At 37.9% G+C, this 18841-nt stretch overlaps 1 protein-coding gene and 1 pseudogene across 1 annotated transcript in view; both read left to right on the top strand.

The window, feature by feature from the left end:
• The window catches only part of EPHX4 (epoxide hydrolase 4), a 42240-nt gene extending 28844 nt beyond the window's left edge, over positions 1-13396 (top strand). The window contains exon 7 of the mRNA XM_045895390.3: positions 12619-13396. Coding sequence (XP_045751346.1) covers positions 12619-12850 — 232 coding nt within the window. The 3' untranslated portion in view covers positions 12851-13396. The remainder of the gene's footprint in view (positions 1-12618) is intronic.
• A 2497-nt stretch (positions 13397-15893) lies between these two features.
• LOC123860313 (lysophosphatidylcholine acyltransferase 2B-like) lies at positions 15894-16745 on the top strand (annotated as a pseudogene).
• Positions 16746-18841: the final 2096 nt, after the last annotated feature.

Here is an 18841-nt window from a genome sequence, read left to right as displayed (position 1 = left end):
AAAAACTTAGAAAAAATAATAATATCAAAACATGTGGAATACAGTTAAAACCATACTTAGGAAGAAATATATTCATAGTTTTCCATGCTTATATTAGAAAAGAAGATAGAAGATTAGTGAGCTAAGAGTTCAATTTGAGAAGGTAGGAAAAGGACAACATGTAAACAAAAATAAACTGGAAGGAAAATAATTTAAATTAGATAAAAAGCAGAAATTAATGCAATCTGGGCACTTGGGTGGCTCAGTTGGTTAAGCGACTGCCTTCGGCTCAGGTCATGATCCTGGAGTCCCTGGATCGAGTCCCGCATCGGGCTCCCTGCTCGGAGGGGAGTCTGCTTCTCCCTCTGACCCTCCTGACCCTCCCCCCTCTCATGCTCTCTCTCTCTCAGTCTCTCTCTCAAATAAATAAATAAAATCTTAAAAAAAAAAAAGAAATTAATGCAATCTAAAGCAAAGACACAATAGAGAGAATCAAAAAAAACCAAAGGCAGATTCTTTGAAGATTATTAATATAGACAAAATTTTGCCAAGATTGGTTTAAAACATGAATAAACAATATTAAGCAGAAAATAGATATAAGTATAAATATCACAGAGACTAAAATATAAAATTTAGGTTAACAAATTGGAGAACTTTGACAAAATGGGCAGTTTTTTTTTTTTTTTTAAAGATTTTATTTATTTTTTTGACAGAGAGAGACATAGCGAGAGCAGGAACACAAGCAGGGGGAGTGGGAGAGGGAGAAGCAGGCTTCCTGCAGAGCAGGGAGCCCGATGTGGGGACTCGATCCCAGGACCCTGGGATCATGACCTGAGCCGAAGGCAGACGCTTAACGACTGAGCCACCCAGGCACTCCAAAATGGGCAGTTTTTAAGAAAAATCTAGCAACCAAAACTGACTCATGAAGAATTAGAAAACCTGAATAGACCTAACCATTAACGAAATTGAATTATTAATTTAAAGCACATCCACAAAAACACAATACACATCCACAGATGGTACTAACAATTGTTCAGTTACTAGGTGGTTTTACAGGTAAATTCTAACACAGAAATCCCACTTTTTAATAGACACTTGTAGACATTATAAAAAGAAGGCATATGCTTCCGCTCATTTTGTGAAGCTGGTATAACTTTCACACCAAAACAAGTTAAGGATTGTAAAAAATAGGAAAATTATAGGTCAACTACATTATAAACATAGATCCGTAAATGTAAAATGAAATATTTTTGAAGTGAATCCAGCATGCATTAAAAATTAAACCAAAGTTGGCATTAAAATTCATTACTTTAATTCACCACAGTAATAGATTAAAAGGAAAAATATAATCATCTAAATAAATTAAGGGGCGCCTGGGTGGCTCAGTTGGTTAAGCCTCTGCCTTCAGCTCAGGTCATGATCCCAGGGTCCTGGGATCGAGTCCCACATCGGGCTCCCTGCTCAGTGGGGAGCCTGCCGCTCCCCCTCCCTCTGCCCCTCCCCCCTGCTCGTGCACACGCTCTCTCTCTGTCTCTCTCTCAAATATATTAAAAATCTTTTTAAAAATAAACTAAGAAGAAGCATTTAATCATATTCAACTCCTATTCATGCGACAGCTCTTAGTAATCTAGAAATAGAGGATGTGAAAATAGACCTCAGATAGATTGAGCCTGAATCTCTGAAGGGGTAGTATGGGAAACTGACCTTTGCTTTACTTAATTGTCCAAGAAAAAAATGAGGTATTGAAGGTGTTTTGCACTGATGATTTGCACCTGGACAGCTGGCAGGCACATAAAAAGATATTCCAGGAATCAAGACCAAGAGGATAAAAAACCTACATCAAAAGCAGAAAATATTTTGTGGTACTGTCCAATAGCTGTGTCACCATGGGAAACTTTGGAAGATCTGGGAAGTCCTTCCTGTATCTGAGAGAATAATACATTATCTTCTGCTTTATAAAACCATCTTTGTAGGTTTCTTTTCCCTTTGCCATTAAACTTGATATTCTCTGTGTCTGTTCATGTCTTTATTTTAAGATTTTATTTATTTATTTGACAGAGAGAGAGAGAGAGTGAGCACAGGCAGGGGGAACGGCAGGTGGAGGGTGAGGGAGAAGCAGTCTCCCTGCTGAGCAGGGAGCCAGACGTGGGGCTCGATCCCAGGACCCTGGGATTGGGACCTGAGCCAAAGGCTGACACTTAACAACTGAGCCACCCAGGCGCCCCTGTTAGTGTCTTTATATTAATCACAGTATTCCATTATGACAACAATGCTGAAGGGAACTTCTGTCTACCAGAAACATATAGCAAACATCAGACTTTATAATGAAACACAAAAAACATTTTCTACAAAAATAAAGCCAAAAGATAAACTTGGTGACTTTAACTGCCTCTAATCACCACTGAATTGCAGGTCTTAGCCATATAAGAAAAAAACCTGAAAAAGTGTAAGTATTAGGAAAGGAAGAAAAAGCCATGATAATACATAGATAATGTCATTATTATCTAGAAAAAGAATCTACAGAGAAGTTATTCAAACAAAAATAGTTCAGCAAAGTTGATATACGTAAGTGCAATATTACAAAAATTATGATCTTATAAATGAACAGTTAGAAAACATTTTAAAAATAGATACTCTACAATAGCAACAAAAAATATTATGTATATAGGAATGACTCTAACAAAAGATCACCTTTATGGATTGTCAAAATTTATTGGAAGTAGTAAAGAATACAAGCTCAGGGCAGTAGCTATTTACTAATCAGTAGAGAAATATTTTAATATTTTAATAATCCATACAGGCTTGCTGTTGTAAACTAGTGAAAATTAGCCTGGTTTATCATGTTCATGATTGGAAAACTTCAATATCATAAGGTTCTTGATTTCTCACAAATTGATCTATAAATGTAATTTAATTTCAATCAAAACCATAAGAAAATTCAATGAAACTTGAAAAACTGATTTTGAAATTTGTATGGAAGAGCATAAGGCTGAGGATGGTCAAGATAGTTTTAAAGAAAAGGATAGATGGGTGTCTAACCCTATCCAATATTAAGGTTTGTAATGAGACTCTAAAATCAATAAAATATGGTGTTGACTCTGGGATAGACAAGTTGATTAATGGAACATAAAAGAAAACCCAAAAATGGAATTGCACATATGGGAACTTGCTATGACAGAGAACATTTTAAACCAGTGGTAAAAAGATTCAATACAGGGGCACCTGGGTGGCTCAGTCGTTAAGCATCTGCCTTCAGTTTAGGTCATAATCCTGGGGTCCTGGGATTGAGCCCCGCATCAGGCTCCCTGCTTGGCGGGAAGCCTGCTTCTCCCTCTCCCACTCCCCCTGCTTGTGTTCCTGCCCTTGCTATCTCTCTCTCTCTCTGTCAAATAAATAAATAAAATCTTTTAAAAAAAAAGATTCAATACATGTTGCTGGAACAATTGGATATCCATATAGAATAAAATAAAATTAGATTCCTATGTCTTACTAAACAAGAAGTAAACCTTAGGGAAATAAAAAAACCTAAATATGATAAGCAAAACTTTCAAATGTTTGAAAAATAAGAAAAAACTTTCATGATCCCAGGTAGGAAAGATTTCTTAAATAAGATACAAAGAGTTGAAATTATGAAGGAGACTGATAAATTTGACTACATTAAAATTAAAAATATATCAAAAGATCATAAAATGATGAGGCAACCTTAGATGGGAAAAAGTTATTTGCAATACAGAATCAATCATGAACTAATAATATCTAGAGTTCATAAAGAATGCCTCCAAATTAATAAAAAGGTAGCCCAACCAAAAAATGGGTAAAGGATATAAAAAGGCGGGGCGCCTGTGTGGCTCAGTTGTTAAGCATCTGCCTTTGGCTCAGGTCATGATCCCAGGGTCTTGGGATCAAGCCCGGCATCAGGCTCCCTGCTCCATGGGAAGCCTGCTTCTCCCTCTCCCACTCCCCCTGCTTGTGTTCCCTCTCTCACTGTCTCTCTGTCAAATAAATAAATAAAAACCTTTAAAAAAAAAAAAGGATATAAAAAGGCAATTCACAGAAGAGGAATTTAATGGTCAATAACATGAAAGATGCCCAACCTTACTAGTAGTCAGATATAGAACATAGATTTTACTGCTTGTAATAGAGACCTAAAATAACAGTAGCATAGAGAAAGAAATGTATTTCTCTCATAAGTGAAAGTCTAGGTTGGTGTGTTGGCTGCGCTCCATGAAATCATCAAGACTGTTAGATCACTCTTTGGTCAGAGACCTAGGCATTTTATGTCTTGTTATTCTGCCATCCCTGGGGTGTTGTCCTTGTTCTTGTGGTCCAAGATGGTTTACCACTATATCTACATTTCAGTCAGTGGGAAGACAAGAAGGGAGGGCATACTGGACACAACTTAGAAGTTGCACACATTGTTTCTTATAAACCACATATCCTCCCCTTGCTGCAAGAACTCTGGCAAGTGTAGTCAGTCTTGATTCTGGGTGGCCCTTGGTCCAACTGTAAATTGGATTTTCTATCACTATGGTGGAAAGGAAGAAGTTTTACGGAGCAGTCTCTACCACATCAGGTAAATGAAAAGTATTCCAGTCTCATTAAAATGGAAAAATTTAAACTTTCGAGAACAATTGTTGGCAATAGTGTGGAGGGAAATGAATTCATACATGCTGCTTTGGAGCATACGATCAGTTTGGAAAAGAACTTGACAATATTGACGAAGGTTGAAGATGTCCATACTCTCTGAGGAGACAATTCTGCTTGGGGGAATATACTATAAGGAAGCCCTTCCATAAGTGCACAAGTGGACATGTCCAAGAATAAGTTCAACATTATCTGAATTATCAAAACAAATGAAAAATTTTAAATGGCCATTAACAGGAAAATGGATCAACTGTGCTATAATCATAAGATGAAATTCTCCATAGGAGTGAAAATGGAGTAGAACTAAATGTATCATCAATGGATAATCTTAAAAATATAATATTAGGTCACAAAAGTAAGTTGTGGAAGAATATGTACAGTATGAGACCATTTATGTAAAGTTATAAAAATGCAAAACACCTTCATATATTGTTTGTAGAAATATATGTACTGTATTTGGGAAGATCTGACAAATAGTACCCCTTTTTCCTGCTCAATTTCTGAACCAGTTAAGAGCTCAAACAAGAGTCAGCAAATGAAAATCAAACCATCACCTTCATTACTAATAAAGGAGAGACTATGGCTTAATATGAGAACCAGAATGGTCTTGCTAATTCCCTGGTGCCAGTCTAAACTTTAGAACAGATCACCTGTGGGAAGGTTTGCAGAACAAACTCGACTTCCCTTGCCTCTCAGGTCACCGCCTTCCACGAATCTGGTAGAGAGAGGAGGAGAAAGAGATTGAATTTCTTACCCTCAGGACATATTTGATAGACCCACCTAGTTCAGCACCCTGAACCAGCAACTGTCACTCACCATTCAGGGGTGGGACAAAGATCCAGGAGGGCTTAAGGAAAAACACTCCTCAAAAAACCCATAGGAATGGGGGAGAGGTATCTTAATACATATAATAAAAGTTTAAAAACATCATGGGGTATTATGCTAAGCAAAATACGTCAATCAGAGAAAGACAATTATCATATGATCTCACTGATATGTGGAATTTGAGAAACAAGACAGAGGATCATAGGGGAAGGGAGGGGAAAATGAAACAAGACGAAACCAGAGAGGGAGACAAATCATAAGAGACTCTTAATCTCAGGAAACAAACTGAGGGTTTCTGGAGTGGTGAGGGGTGGGACGGATGGGGTGGCTGGGTGATGGACATTGGGGAGGGTATGTGCTATGGTGAGCGCTGTGAATTGTGTAAGACTGATGAATCACAGACCTGTACCCCTGAAACAAATAATACATTATATGTTAATAAAAAAAAATAATGCAGGCCAGACAACACTGACTTAATAGAAGTGGAAAAAAAAATCATGGGGGTGTTAAGAACTAAATTCAACCTAGTCCTTCCTCCGATGGTAGTGGTTCTTCACTATAGCTTGTATCAGAATCACCTGGAAAGTGTGTTAAAACACAGATGACTGGACCCCACCATTCAGTCAGTCTGGGATGGGTCCCAAGTGTTGTCATTTCTGACAAGTTCACAGGTGATGCTGATCTGTTAGTCTGTTGACCACACTTTGAGAACTACTGGCTTAGGGTGAGTAGAAGAAAAATGGTATCTAGGAAAGGTCAGCAGAAGGGTGTAATCATATTTGCAGTGTTTTATTTCTTAAGCTGGTGGGGAGTATACAGATGCGATTATTTTCTACATCGTCTTCTTAAAGTAATAAAATATTTCCACATGTAAAAGTAATGATGGAGTGTATAACACCTTGGAAATTGCTGGCTTAATACTTACACATCAGCTGATAACTCAGACTTTGGAAAAGTAACATGGTAAAACAGACTTACTTGAAATAGCTATGTTAAAAATATATTTTGGTAGATTGAATGATTAGCAATATAGACCAGGAATTGTAACTACTTGTTACAGTTTTTAGATTTTTCAAATTGTTTCTATACTTACTAAGATTAATCATTTTTAATCAGATATATTTTATCAAGTGTTTTCCCAGTAAGTTCTTCAGCTTAACATACTCTCCTAAAATAATGTTTTTCTTTTTATTTACTTGTTTATTTACTTATTTTATTTATATTGAGGTATGATTGACTTAAAACATTACAATGGTTTCAGGTGTACAATGTCATGATTCAATATTTGTATATATTATGAAATGATCACAAGTCTAGTTAACATTGTCCCTATACATAGTTAAAAATTATTTTTCTTGTGGTGAGAATTTTTAAGATCTCTCTCAGCAACTTTTAAATATGCAATACAGTATTGTTAACTATAGTCACCATGCTGTACGTACTTTCTTTTATTACTTTTTTCTTTTTAAATTTTTAGTTAAATTCTAGTTAGTTAACATATATGGTAAAATTGGTTTCAGGAGTAGAATTTAGTGATTCATCACTTACATACAACACCCAGTGCTCATCACAAGTGCCCGCCTTAATGCCCATCACCCATTTAACCCACCCCCCACCCACCTCCATCTAATAACCTTCAGTTTGTTCTCTATCATTTTTTTCCTTTCCATATGTTCTTCTGTTTATTAAATCCCACATGAGTGAAATCATACGGTATTTGTCTTCCTCTGACTGACTTATTTTGCTTAGCATAATACACTCTAATTCCATCCATGTCATTGCAAATGGCAAGATTTCATTCTTTTGATGCCTGAGTGATACTCCATTGTGTGTGTGTGTGTGTACATATATATACATACACACACACATATATATACCACATCTTCTTTTTTTAATTAATTTTATTTTATTATGTTGTTAGTCACTATATATTACATCATTAGTTTTTGATGTAGTGTTCCATGATTCATTGTTTGCATATAACACCCAGTGCTCCATTCAATATGTGCCCTCTTTAATACCCATCACCAGGCTAACCCATTCCCCCACTCCCCTCCCCTCTAGAACCCTCAGTTTGTTTCTCAGAGTCCATAGTTTCTCATGGTTTGTCTCCCTGTCCGATTTCTCCCCCTTCATTTTTCCCTTCCTACTATCTTCTTCTTTTTTTTTTTTTTAAACATATAATGTATTATTTGTTTCAGAGGTACAGGTCTGTAATTCATCAATCTTAGACAATTCACAGTGCTCACCATAGCACATACCCTCCCAATGTCCATCACCCAGTTACCCCATCCCTCCACCCCTCTCCCCTCCAGCAAGCCTGTTTCCAATGATTAAGAGTCTCTTATAGTTTGTCTCCCTCTCTGATTTCATCTTGTTTTATTTTTTCCTCCCTTCCCCTATGATCCTCTGTCTTGTTTCTCAAATCCCTCATATCAGTGAGATAATATGATACTTGTCTTTCTCTGATGGACTTATTTCGCTTAGCATAATACCGTCTAGTTCCATCCATGTCGTTGCAAATGGCAAGATTTCAGTTTTTTGATGGCTGCATAATATTCCATTATGTGTGTGTGTGTGTGTGTGTATACTTGTGATATACACTTGTGATATATATATATATACACACACACACACCCCACATCTTCTTTCTCCATACAGCTGTTGATGGACATCTTGGCTCTTTCCACAGTTTGGCTATTGTGGACATTGCTGCTATAAACATTGGGGTGCACGTACCCCTTCAGATCCCTACTTTTGTATCTTTGGGGTAAATACCCAGTAGTGCAATTGCTGGGTCATACCGTAGCTCTATTTTCAACTTTTTGAGGAACCTCCATACTTTTTTCCTGAGTGGCTGCACCAGCTTGCATTCCCACCAACAGGGTAGGAGGATTCCCCTTTCTCTACATCCTCGCCAACATCTGTCATTTCCTGACTTGTTAATTTTAGCCATTCTGACTGGTGTGAGGTGGTATCTCATTGAGGTTTTGATTTTATACCACATCTTCTTTATCCATTCATCAGTTGATGGGCATTTGGGCTCTTTCCATAATTTGGCTATTGTTGATAGTGCTGCCATAAACACTGGGGTGCAGGTGCGCCTTCGGATTACCACATTTGTATCTTTGGGGTAAATACCTAGTAGTGCAATTGCTGGATCATAGGGTAATTCTATTTTTACCTTTTTGAGGAACCTCCATACTAGTTTCCAGAGTAGCTATACCAGTTTGCATTCCCACCAACAGTGTAAGAGGGTTCCCCTTTCTCCACATCCTCACTAACACCTGTTGTTTCCTGTGTTGTTGATTTTAGTGATTCTGACAGGTGTGAGGTGCATCTCATCGTGGTTTTGATTTGTATTTCCCTGATGATGAGTGATGTTGAGCATCTTTTCATGTGTCTGTTAGCCATCTGTATGTCTTCTTCGGAAAAATATCTGTTCATATGTTCTGCCCATTTCTTCCCTGGATTGTTTATTTTTTGGGGAGTTGAGTTTGATAAGTTCTCTACACATGTGGGTACTAGCCCTTTATCTGATAAGACATTTGCAAATATCTTCTCCCATTCTGTAGGCTTCCTTTTATTTTGTTGACTGTTTCCTTTGCTGTGCAGAAGTTTTTATCTTGATGAAGTCCCAATAGTTCATTTTTGCTTTTGTTTTCCTTGCCTCCAGAGATGTGTCTAGTAAGAAGTTGCTGCTGCTGAGATCAAAGAGGTTACTGCCTGTGTTCTCCTCTAGGATTTTGATGGTTTCCTGTCTCATATTTAGGTGTTTCATCCATTTTGAATTTATTTTTGTGTATGGTGTAAGAAACTGGTCCACTTTCATTCTTCTGCATGTCGCTGTCCAGTTTTCCCAACACCATTTGTTGAAGAGACTTTCTTTTTTCCATTGGATATTCTTTCCTGCTTTGTTGAATATTAGTTGACCATATAGTTGTGGGTCCATTTCTGAGTTCTCTGTTGTGTTCCATTGATCTATGTGTCTGTTTTTGTGCCAGTACCATACTGTCTTGATGCTTATAGCTTTGTAATAGAGCTTGAAGTCTAGAATCATGATGCCTCCAGCTTTGCTTTTCTTTATCAGAATTGCTTTGGCTATTTGGGGTCTTTTGTGGTTCCATATAAATTTCAGGATTGTTTGTTCTTGCTCTGTGAAAAATGCTGGTGGTATTTTGATCAGGATTGCATTAAATGTGTAGATTGCTTTGGGTAATATGGACATTTTAACAATGTTTGTTCTTCCAATCCATGAATGTGTAATATTTTTCCATTTCCTCTTCAATTTCTTTTATAAGTGTTCTGTAGTTTTCAGAGTACAGATCTTTTACCTCTTTGGTTAGGTTTATTCCTAGGTATCTTACTGTATTTGGTACAATTGTAAATGGGATTGATTCCTTGATTTATTTTTCTGCTGCTTTATTATTAGTGTATAGAAACGCAACAGATTTCTGCCCATTGATTTTATATCCTGTGACTTTGCTGAATTCATGTATTAGTTCTAGCAATTTTTTGGTGGATACTTTCTTTTATATGTAACATATTTCAGGGGCACCTGGGTGGCTCAGTAAGTTAAGCATCTGACTCTTGATTTTGGTTCAGGTTATGATCTCAGGGTTATGGTATTGAGCCTCGCATCTGGCTCTGTTCTCAGCGGGGAGTCTGCTTGAAATTCTTTCTCTCCCTCTCCATCTGCCCCTCCCCCCACTCATGCCCTCTCTCTCTCAAATAAATAAATACAGCTTAAAAAAATAAATATATGTAACATTTCATGTGAAGTTTAGCAATTTAAAAGCTTAGGGCCAGAGAATATGCTCTTCTTTTCATTTTCTGGAAACTTCTCCCTTTATCCCCAATTTGATCTGGTGAAGAATTTATATTTTTCTTGCTTTTTTCTTTTTTAAAAATTTAAAAAATTCATTTATTTATTTGTTTATTGTGTTAATTCAACTATAATTACCGTATAGTGTTATACTAGTTTCAGGTATACAATACAGTGATTCAACAATTCTATACATTACTCAGTGCTCATCACAAGTGCACTCCTTATCCCCTTCACCTAGTTCACCCATTCCCTGACCCACTTCTCTTCTGGCAACTACCAGTTTGTTCTCTATAGTTAAGAGTCTAGGTTTTTTTGGTTGTCCCTTTTTTTCTTTGTTAATTTGTTTTTTAAATTCCACATATGAGTGAAGAACTTATATTTTTCTTTGTTTTTTTGACTAATTGTCTTTTAAAACTCCTTTTACCTTACTGATTCAATTATTACACGCTCACATATTGTTAAATATGCAGAAAATTGTTAGAAAATGTTTTACTTTTGAATATTTTATGAGCTCTAGAATTTGAGTGACTTGCAAGTTTGTATAGCAATCCATGTATCAAAATTAAGTAAGAGTTTATTTTTCTATCAGTTTACCCATTCAAGAAGACCTTAATTTTTAGGAGCATTATAACCAAATGATGGCCACTTGCATGGGAGTCAAAAGTTAAGTCCGTAGTGGACATATGTGATATCCTGCACAATCTAGCAGCATCCTATCCATCCAAGTAGCCACATGTCATGAGTTTTGATAACTAACAAAAATGGAAGTCAGGGGTGCCTGGGTGGCTCAGATGGTTAAGCGTCTGCCTTCGGCTCAGGTCATGATCCCAGGGTCCTGGAATCGAGTCCAACATCGGGCTCCCTGCTCCTTGGGAGCCTGCTTCTCCCTCTGCCTCTCTCTCTCTCTGTCTCTCATGAATAAATAAATAAAACCTTAAAAAAAAAACGGAAGTCAGTGCTGGAGAATGTCTAGTGATGTGTTCATTCTCATGAATAGTCAACAAGAGTGTAATTAATACCATCCCACTTTCCTGAAAAATAGTGTAGCAGTAAATGTCAAAAGCTTTAAAAATATTTATATTCTTTAGCTCAGGAATTCCACTTCTAGGACTCTAGCTTAAAGAAATGATCTGAAATGCCAAAAAAGATTTGGGCACAAAATGCTCATTATAGCATCACTTAAAACATCCCCTTGTATTAACTGATGATATAATCTAAATATTCAGTTATAGGAGAATAGTCATTTATGGATCATTATACCATAAAATACTATCTTTTACAATTACTTTTGAAAAACATTATGAAATGAGAAAATTCTCAAGTTATAATTCAACATAAAATTTGAGTATGGATGCTGTATACAAATTGTGTATATTTATTGCGCTTTATTTATGGTATGGTTTCAACTATGTGCATAGAAAATGACCAAAAGGTTATCTTTTAATGATGGAATTATGCATGGTTTTATTCTTTATACTTTAAGAAAATACATAATAAAACATTATTTTAAAAATAATCTTCTTGCAAAATAAATATAGTCTCATTTAATGGTAAAGTTCAGTCTGTATATATTTTCTGAATTTTCAGTTCCAATTTCACATAAAATGTTATATTATCTAACAATTTAAAATATATTTAAAGTAACACCATTTAAAACTCTCTTTCATCACACCATTCAGAAATTCTGGTATCCTTTAAAGCAAATTATTCTTCATAGTGATGAATTTCATATTTAATTTATAACCTTCATTATAAATTTTGCTACACTCATCCAATTAAAATTTTTATTGAGCCCTTTTTTTTAAAGATTTTATTTATTTATTTGAGACAGAATGAGAGAGAGAGCACATGAGAGGGGGGAGGGTCAGAGGGAGAAGCAGGCTCCCTGCTGAGCAGGGAGCCTGATGCGGGACTCGATCCTGGGACTCCAGGATCATGACCTGAGCCGAAGGCAGTCGCTTAACCAACTGAGCCACCCAGGCACCCTATTGAGCCCTTTCTTAAATAGCCTTTAAAATTTTTTATTGTATAGATTGATTGCCTAATGCGGTGTTTCTCAACCATTTTTTCATCGTCACCTCCTTAAGGAACCTTTTGAGACATTTTTTTTCCTAATTGCCCCCCCACCCTATGAGATTTTAATATCTGTTTATGTACTGTGTGTATATCCATGATTTATACATTAAAAAATTAATTTTTTTTCACTCTCCCAAGAATCAATTTTCACCCCATTGGTGGTGATATTGTCTCCTTTGAGAATGTATGGCTTAAAAGAACATTATGGGAAAATGTTATTTTAACTTTTACAATGAGTCTCAAGTCTACATGTTTTGTTTTTATAGCTGTCTGCCTCTCAAACATCACATGGTGACCATTCCAACGCTACTACTGTGGGGAGAGAAAGATGCATTTATGGAGGTTGAGATGGCTGAAGTCACAAAGATTTATGTTAAAAATTATTTCAGGCTGACTATTTTGTCAGAAGTCAGTCATTGGCTTCAGCAAGAACAACCTGACATAGTGAACAAACTGATATGGACATTTCTGAAAGAAGAAACAAGAAAAAAAGATTGACTTTTCTATATCTTCTATGAGGGGTCTGTAATGAAGTCTCTAAATAATTTTTAATCATTGTTCATCAACCTCTTTAAGCTTCACTAGGAAAAAGTTGTTTTAATATGCTTTATCATGAATATCCTGACAAATGATACTGAAAAAAATCTGAGAATGTGTGAAATTGTAAAATGTTGATTTTCTTCTGTTGGATTTTGCATGGAAAAGCATCTGCCTTAAAATGTGTACATTGATACAGAAAGGAAGTTGGGGAAAGTGGCTCCATTTTGATTTCTTGCATTCTTTACCCTGTTAACATCTGGTGCCTTTTACAAATATATATGAAAGATTAGCTGCGCCATATTTAAAAAGGCAAACCTGCAATGGTATAAATTTTCATTTTATTGTTCAAAACTTCTTTTTACTATTTTTCAACCATTAAAAAGTTCTATTGTCAAATCTCTCGGGTTTATAATATATTTATGAGTTTGAAGGCAAATATGATTAGAAGAATATACATTCTTAAAACAGGCCATAAATACTACTTATACTGGAAAGATTAACAAGAGATGATATAGAGATTCTCATGTATACATATATATGTGTGTATTAAATACTGCAAAGTAGGAAAGCACATCCATCAAATTACTTGTCTTAATTTTCCAGCTAAATTGGTGAGAGATTTAGACAAAAGATCAAAATATCCTTTTGCCCCAATAATGCAACCAGAATTGAATTCTGTACTTCCTATGTGCACTAGAATCTAAGTTCCACAAGGCATAGATTTTTTTACTGTTTTATTAACTGACATATATCCAGCTTCTAGAATAAGGGCCTAGCTCCATCGTAGGCACTCACATATTTGCTTAATGAATAAATAACATATTTCACACACTGCTAGGCACTATGGGGTAAATATAAAGGAAAGATGACATGGTAATATGTAACTTTCCCTTAAGAAGTATAAATAGGGGTATCAATTAAGCGTCTGCCTTCTGCTCAGGTCATGATCCCGGGGTCCTGGGATTGAGCCTTGCATTGGGCTCCCTGCTTCTCTCTCCTCCTCCCACTCATGCTCTCTCTCACTATCTCTCTGTCTCTGTCTCTGTCTCTCAAATAAATAAATAAAATCTTAAAAAAAGGAAGTATACACAGAATGCAGTTAAGTTAAACAAGGATTCAAGAGTAGTAATGAACATTACAAATAAGAGTGGGAAGACTTACAGAATAGAGAATGATACAAGCTCAAGGGAATACTACTCATTCTCTAGGGTTAGTCTCATTTGGCATGGGAGACAATCAGTAACATTGCCAAATCATGGCTCCTTAGAGGCTACAACTATTCCCAAATAAGACTAAGTTGGTGAGAAAAATATCTCCCTCATGAAATGTAGTTCTGATAGTGACAGAAGAAAGTGGAATGTCCTTAAGAATTCTCATCACTGTATCCTAAGCAACTTTTATTTCCTAATAAAAATCCAACTTTCTATCTACATTTTTGCTTGTGCCTCATAATAACATTGCAAGGTAGAGAGTATTACCAGTTTATAGATGTGAAAATAACGTTCAAAAATGCCCACAGTATAATTGTTAGAACCAGAATCTGACCTAGATTCATCATAAAGCCTCTAATCTTTCCAGTAAAATAACAGGCTCTGTATCTATGCTGTTCTGTTTTATTGGTAACCTGGTGTGTTCCAATAAATAGAAACATCTCCCAGAAACCTATAATTTGACTTTTAATTCTGGGGAAAGGAATTTAAATCAGTAATTAGCAAATTAGCATTGTCAGAGTTGCAAATGTTACAAGGTATAGAACAGAGCCTGGTTCACAGCAACTTTGATTATGCTTCCCTCTTGATCATTTCTGTAGGGCAGTTGCAAGGGAAGAATAGGACTTTGACTGTTTATGTTGACCCAGTAAAATAATCCTGACTTATTTCAGGATTGAAAATCTGTTACTGACTAAGGTGATTTTAAGGTTTGTTGTTGTTACTTATATCAGTTTGGAATGCTGACTGGTTCATGTGGACTCTTGTTAAGAATATGAATCAAATGTGCCATGGCTAATTCCAGCCCACGATAATGGATGTATTCTAATTTGCTATGCATGTGGAAGAGTGCTTGTAACAGATATAAAGGCTCCTGGGTGCCATCAGTTAAACCTCTTAGCATAAAGAGATATTATGGTCTCTGTAGAGATCAGTTTGTAGGGAGAATAAATGAATTTGACTTACCAGCTCCCAAAGCATCTCAGAGTAAGTAAACTTTACTGGTAATGGCATTTAAATTAAAGGTTTTAATTAATATTCATCTATTTAAATTCATATATCCCTAGTAGGTATATAATATATCCTTAATATAAATGTCAGAAATCATGTGAAAATAATGTATTAAGCATATATGTCAAAAGGAAGACATTTACAAAAAGCAGAAAAGATTGTACTGTTGATATGATTCTAATTCTATTACACCATTTATCATTTTTAATTTTTCTGATTTTAAGAAATAATTAAGCGTAATACATCCTCATTTCCTATTAACCCACATTGTATCTGAGAGTTCTAATTACGTGTGGAAGGGGCACTTGAATATGGGGAAGGGGTGTGCTTTGGGGGCTGCCCTTAGATCCAATCTACCGGCATCCTGAGACCACTGAGAAGTTGGCCTCATGGCTCAGTCCACCTCCTTGGACTCCGAGATGGCGGTGTGGGATCCACCTTTCACCACATGATGAACAAGCTGCACTGTCTGCCGTGGCCAACCCCTTCATGCGGCAGAGGTGCATCAGCCCATGGTGCTGGGCTATATCATCCTCACCGGGACTGTCCTGGTGCCAGTCTGTCAGTCCTGCATTGCCTTCCTCTTCATCGTCCTCTGGCCAGTGTCCTCACTTTCCACCATGAGCGGTTCTGCTTGATCAGTCAACCCTGCGAAGAGTTGGGGGAAAAAACTGGTGTGACCACCACTCAAATTCTTGTTTCAGGCAACATTCCGTTAAGCAGAGTTCCTGGTTAAAGTGAAAGGGGAAAAAGCAACCCGCGATGAGGCCCTCATCTGTGTTATGGCCCCACACTCCACTTTCTTTGACCAAATCGCCTGCAGGTACCCAAATACACCGGACACGGTGACCTAAGCCTGGCAGGGGTTTGCAGGTTTCTAGTCTATATGTTGACCTTGAGTCAGTTCTTCACCAAAGGGGAAGGTGAGTTTATGCCTGTTTATACATCAAATGACCAAGAAAAAAAAAGACCGAACCCTTTTGCCGATACAGTGAGGATCAACATGGCAAATGCTTTGGGGGGTGTCTGTGACAGACCACACTCCGGAAGATTGTAGACTGATGATTTTCACGGGTAACCTTCAATTACCCATGGAAGCTAGTTTGATGGAATTACAAAAATTAGCCAGAAATTGAAGTTAGATTGGGATACTATTCATTAGCATCTGGATGAATATGCTGCAATTGCAGTTGCCACTAAAGGAGTCGCCACTATAGGAATTGAAGAATTTGCAAATTACTTAAACGTCCTAATTTCAGAGCCCTTGGAACAGTTTTTTGCCCCCTTTGACAGGAATAATGATGGCATATAGAATTCAGAGAATATGGGACAGGTCTGACTATCCTATGCAATCCTGCCAATACTGAGAAGATTCTGCAAGTGTCGTTTAAGCTTTTTGATCTTGATGAGGACGGTTTCATAACAGAGGCGGAGTTAGCTACTAGACTTAGGGCAGCCTTTGGGGTGCCAAATCTTGATGTTTCGAGACTCTTTCAGGACATATCTGGACAGAATTCAGATTACATTTCATACAAGAACTTTAATAAATTTGCCTGAAGCATCCAGAATATACCAAGTTATTTAATTCATACTTAGACCTCTAGATAGTTTCTATATATTCATTACCACATTAACCGTTTAATTGCTGTATTCAAATGTTAAAGTCAGCCCTGAAAATGGTGAAAGTACCTTCCAAATAGAAACTATGATTGAAATAAAATTATCCTTTCAGGAAAAACACAATAGTTTTTACTCTAAGTAGCTTGAGCACTTAATTATGATACATAAAATGTGCTTGAGAAATATATATTTCTATTAGATCTTGTAGTACCTGTTTTCCTTAAGATGTGTTTGTTTCAATGTGACTAAAGGTAGAGAATAAGAGATCTATTGATAAGAAGAGCTAAGATGGAGGCATAGTAGGAGGACCTTAGGCTTGCCTTGTCCCTTGAACACACCTAGATAACTATCAAATCACTTTGAATACCCAAGAAATTGACCTGAGGACTGACAGGACAAACTGCACAAGTAGAGGGAGAGGAGAGGCCACACTGGGGAAGGTGGGAAGCATGGAAATGCAGTTTGGGGGAGAAATGGATAGTGGGTGCTGTGGAGGGGAGGGAGCTGTGGTCACAGAGAGAAGGGAGCACACAGGGGAACACTCAGAGAGAACACTTTCCCAAAGCCATTGACTGGGAAATGAAAGGAGCTGATTTTTGTGAGTTTTTGCAACCAGCGGGGCTCAAAGAATGGAGTTTTAGAGGTTGGCAAGCTTGGCTGCGAAAGTCTTGAACGCACTGCCCTACTCCTGGAGAGAAGGCAGGCAAGCAACCCCAGCGCAGACAGTATGATCTGGGGATTGCCTAAGGAGCACAGGGAGGGACTGTTCTCTCTTCTTAGAGCGTATCTGTGAAAGGTGGCATTCGCAGATTCACCTCTCTGGGGACAAAAGAGCCAGCAGGTGACATTTCCCTCCTCCGCCCCTCAGCATAGGCACAGAGACACCTGCTGAGGGCACCTAATCCAGACACTGGCTGTTTAGCCTGCTTTGCTCCAAATCCTATGCCTCTGCGCTCTGGCATGACTGCCTTTCTTGGTCAAACCAGCATCCATTCCAGTGCAGTGAAACCCTCCCCCAGAAGACCAGTTCAGGCCCCTGCCACAGCACGTCCCTAAAGTCAGCAGGATTGGCTAGGATAAAGCCCAAAGGGCACTGCGCTGCTCTAGGCAGGCAAGCAACGCAGAGACAGAGTGCATGAAAATAGAAAAACACCTGAGACGCATGAGGGGAAATTATTCACTCTTCTGGGAGTGCTTCCCCAAGAGCAGCAAGCACAGAGACCCCTCCCTAGGGACAAAGGAGCTGGCTGACACCATTTCCCTCCTTCAGTAAATAGCACAGCACCTGACACTGGCTGCCTAACCTGCTTACACCAAGTCCCACTCCCCTGCGCCCTGCTGGTGCTGCTTTTCTTGGGCAAGTGTGCCTAAAGACGAGTGCAGCAGGCCTCTTCCCCAGAAGACCAGCACAAACCCCTGCACACGCAATGTCTACTGACCATAGAGTTCTGCAAGTCTTCAGTCCCACATCAGGTCTTACTTAACAAGCAGACCAGAGCATGCCTAGTTAAAACTTGCCACACTCTGGCTAAGGTCCGAACACTGCCTACTGTAGGCCAGGAGAGCCTCTGCAGATGATGGATCTGAGGGATAAGCAGCCAAAACACAGCCGCAGAGTGCTCCAGGCACACACCAGAGACACTCCCTGAGGCACCAGAGTTTTGTATCCTTTGGGATACAAAAGGGATATATGATTTAAAGGGATATATGCACCCCAATGTTTATAACATCATTATCAACAATAGCCAAATTATGGAAACAGCCCAAGTGTCCACTGACTGATGAATGGATAAAGAATAGGTGGTATACAGTCAGAATGGCTAAAATTAACAAGTCGGGAAACAACGAATGTTGGCAAGGATGCAGAGAAAGGGGAACCCTCTTACACTGTTGGTGGGAATGCAAGCTGGTGCAGCCACTCTGGAAAACTGTATGGAGGTTCCTCAAAAAGTTGAAAATAGAGCTACCCTATGACCCAGCAATTGCACTACCGGGTATTTACCCCAAAGATACAAATGTAGTGATCCGAAGGGGCACCTGCACCCCAATGTTTATAGTAGCAATGTCCACAATAGCCAAACTATGGAAAGAGCCAAGATGTCCATCAACA

This window comes from Mirounga angustirostris, unplaced genomic scaffold (genome assembly GCF_029215605.1).
Source record: "Mirounga angustirostris isolate CCGP_5_RB_7025 unplaced genomic scaffold, mMirAng1.0.hap1 SCAF_4, whole genome shotgun sequence".
Lineage (NCBI taxonomy): Eukaryota > Metazoa > Chordata > Mammalia > Carnivora > Phocidae > Mirounga > Mirounga angustirostris.
Note: the sequence above shows the minus strand (reverse complement) of the source record. Positions and strands in the feature narration are given on the sequence as shown.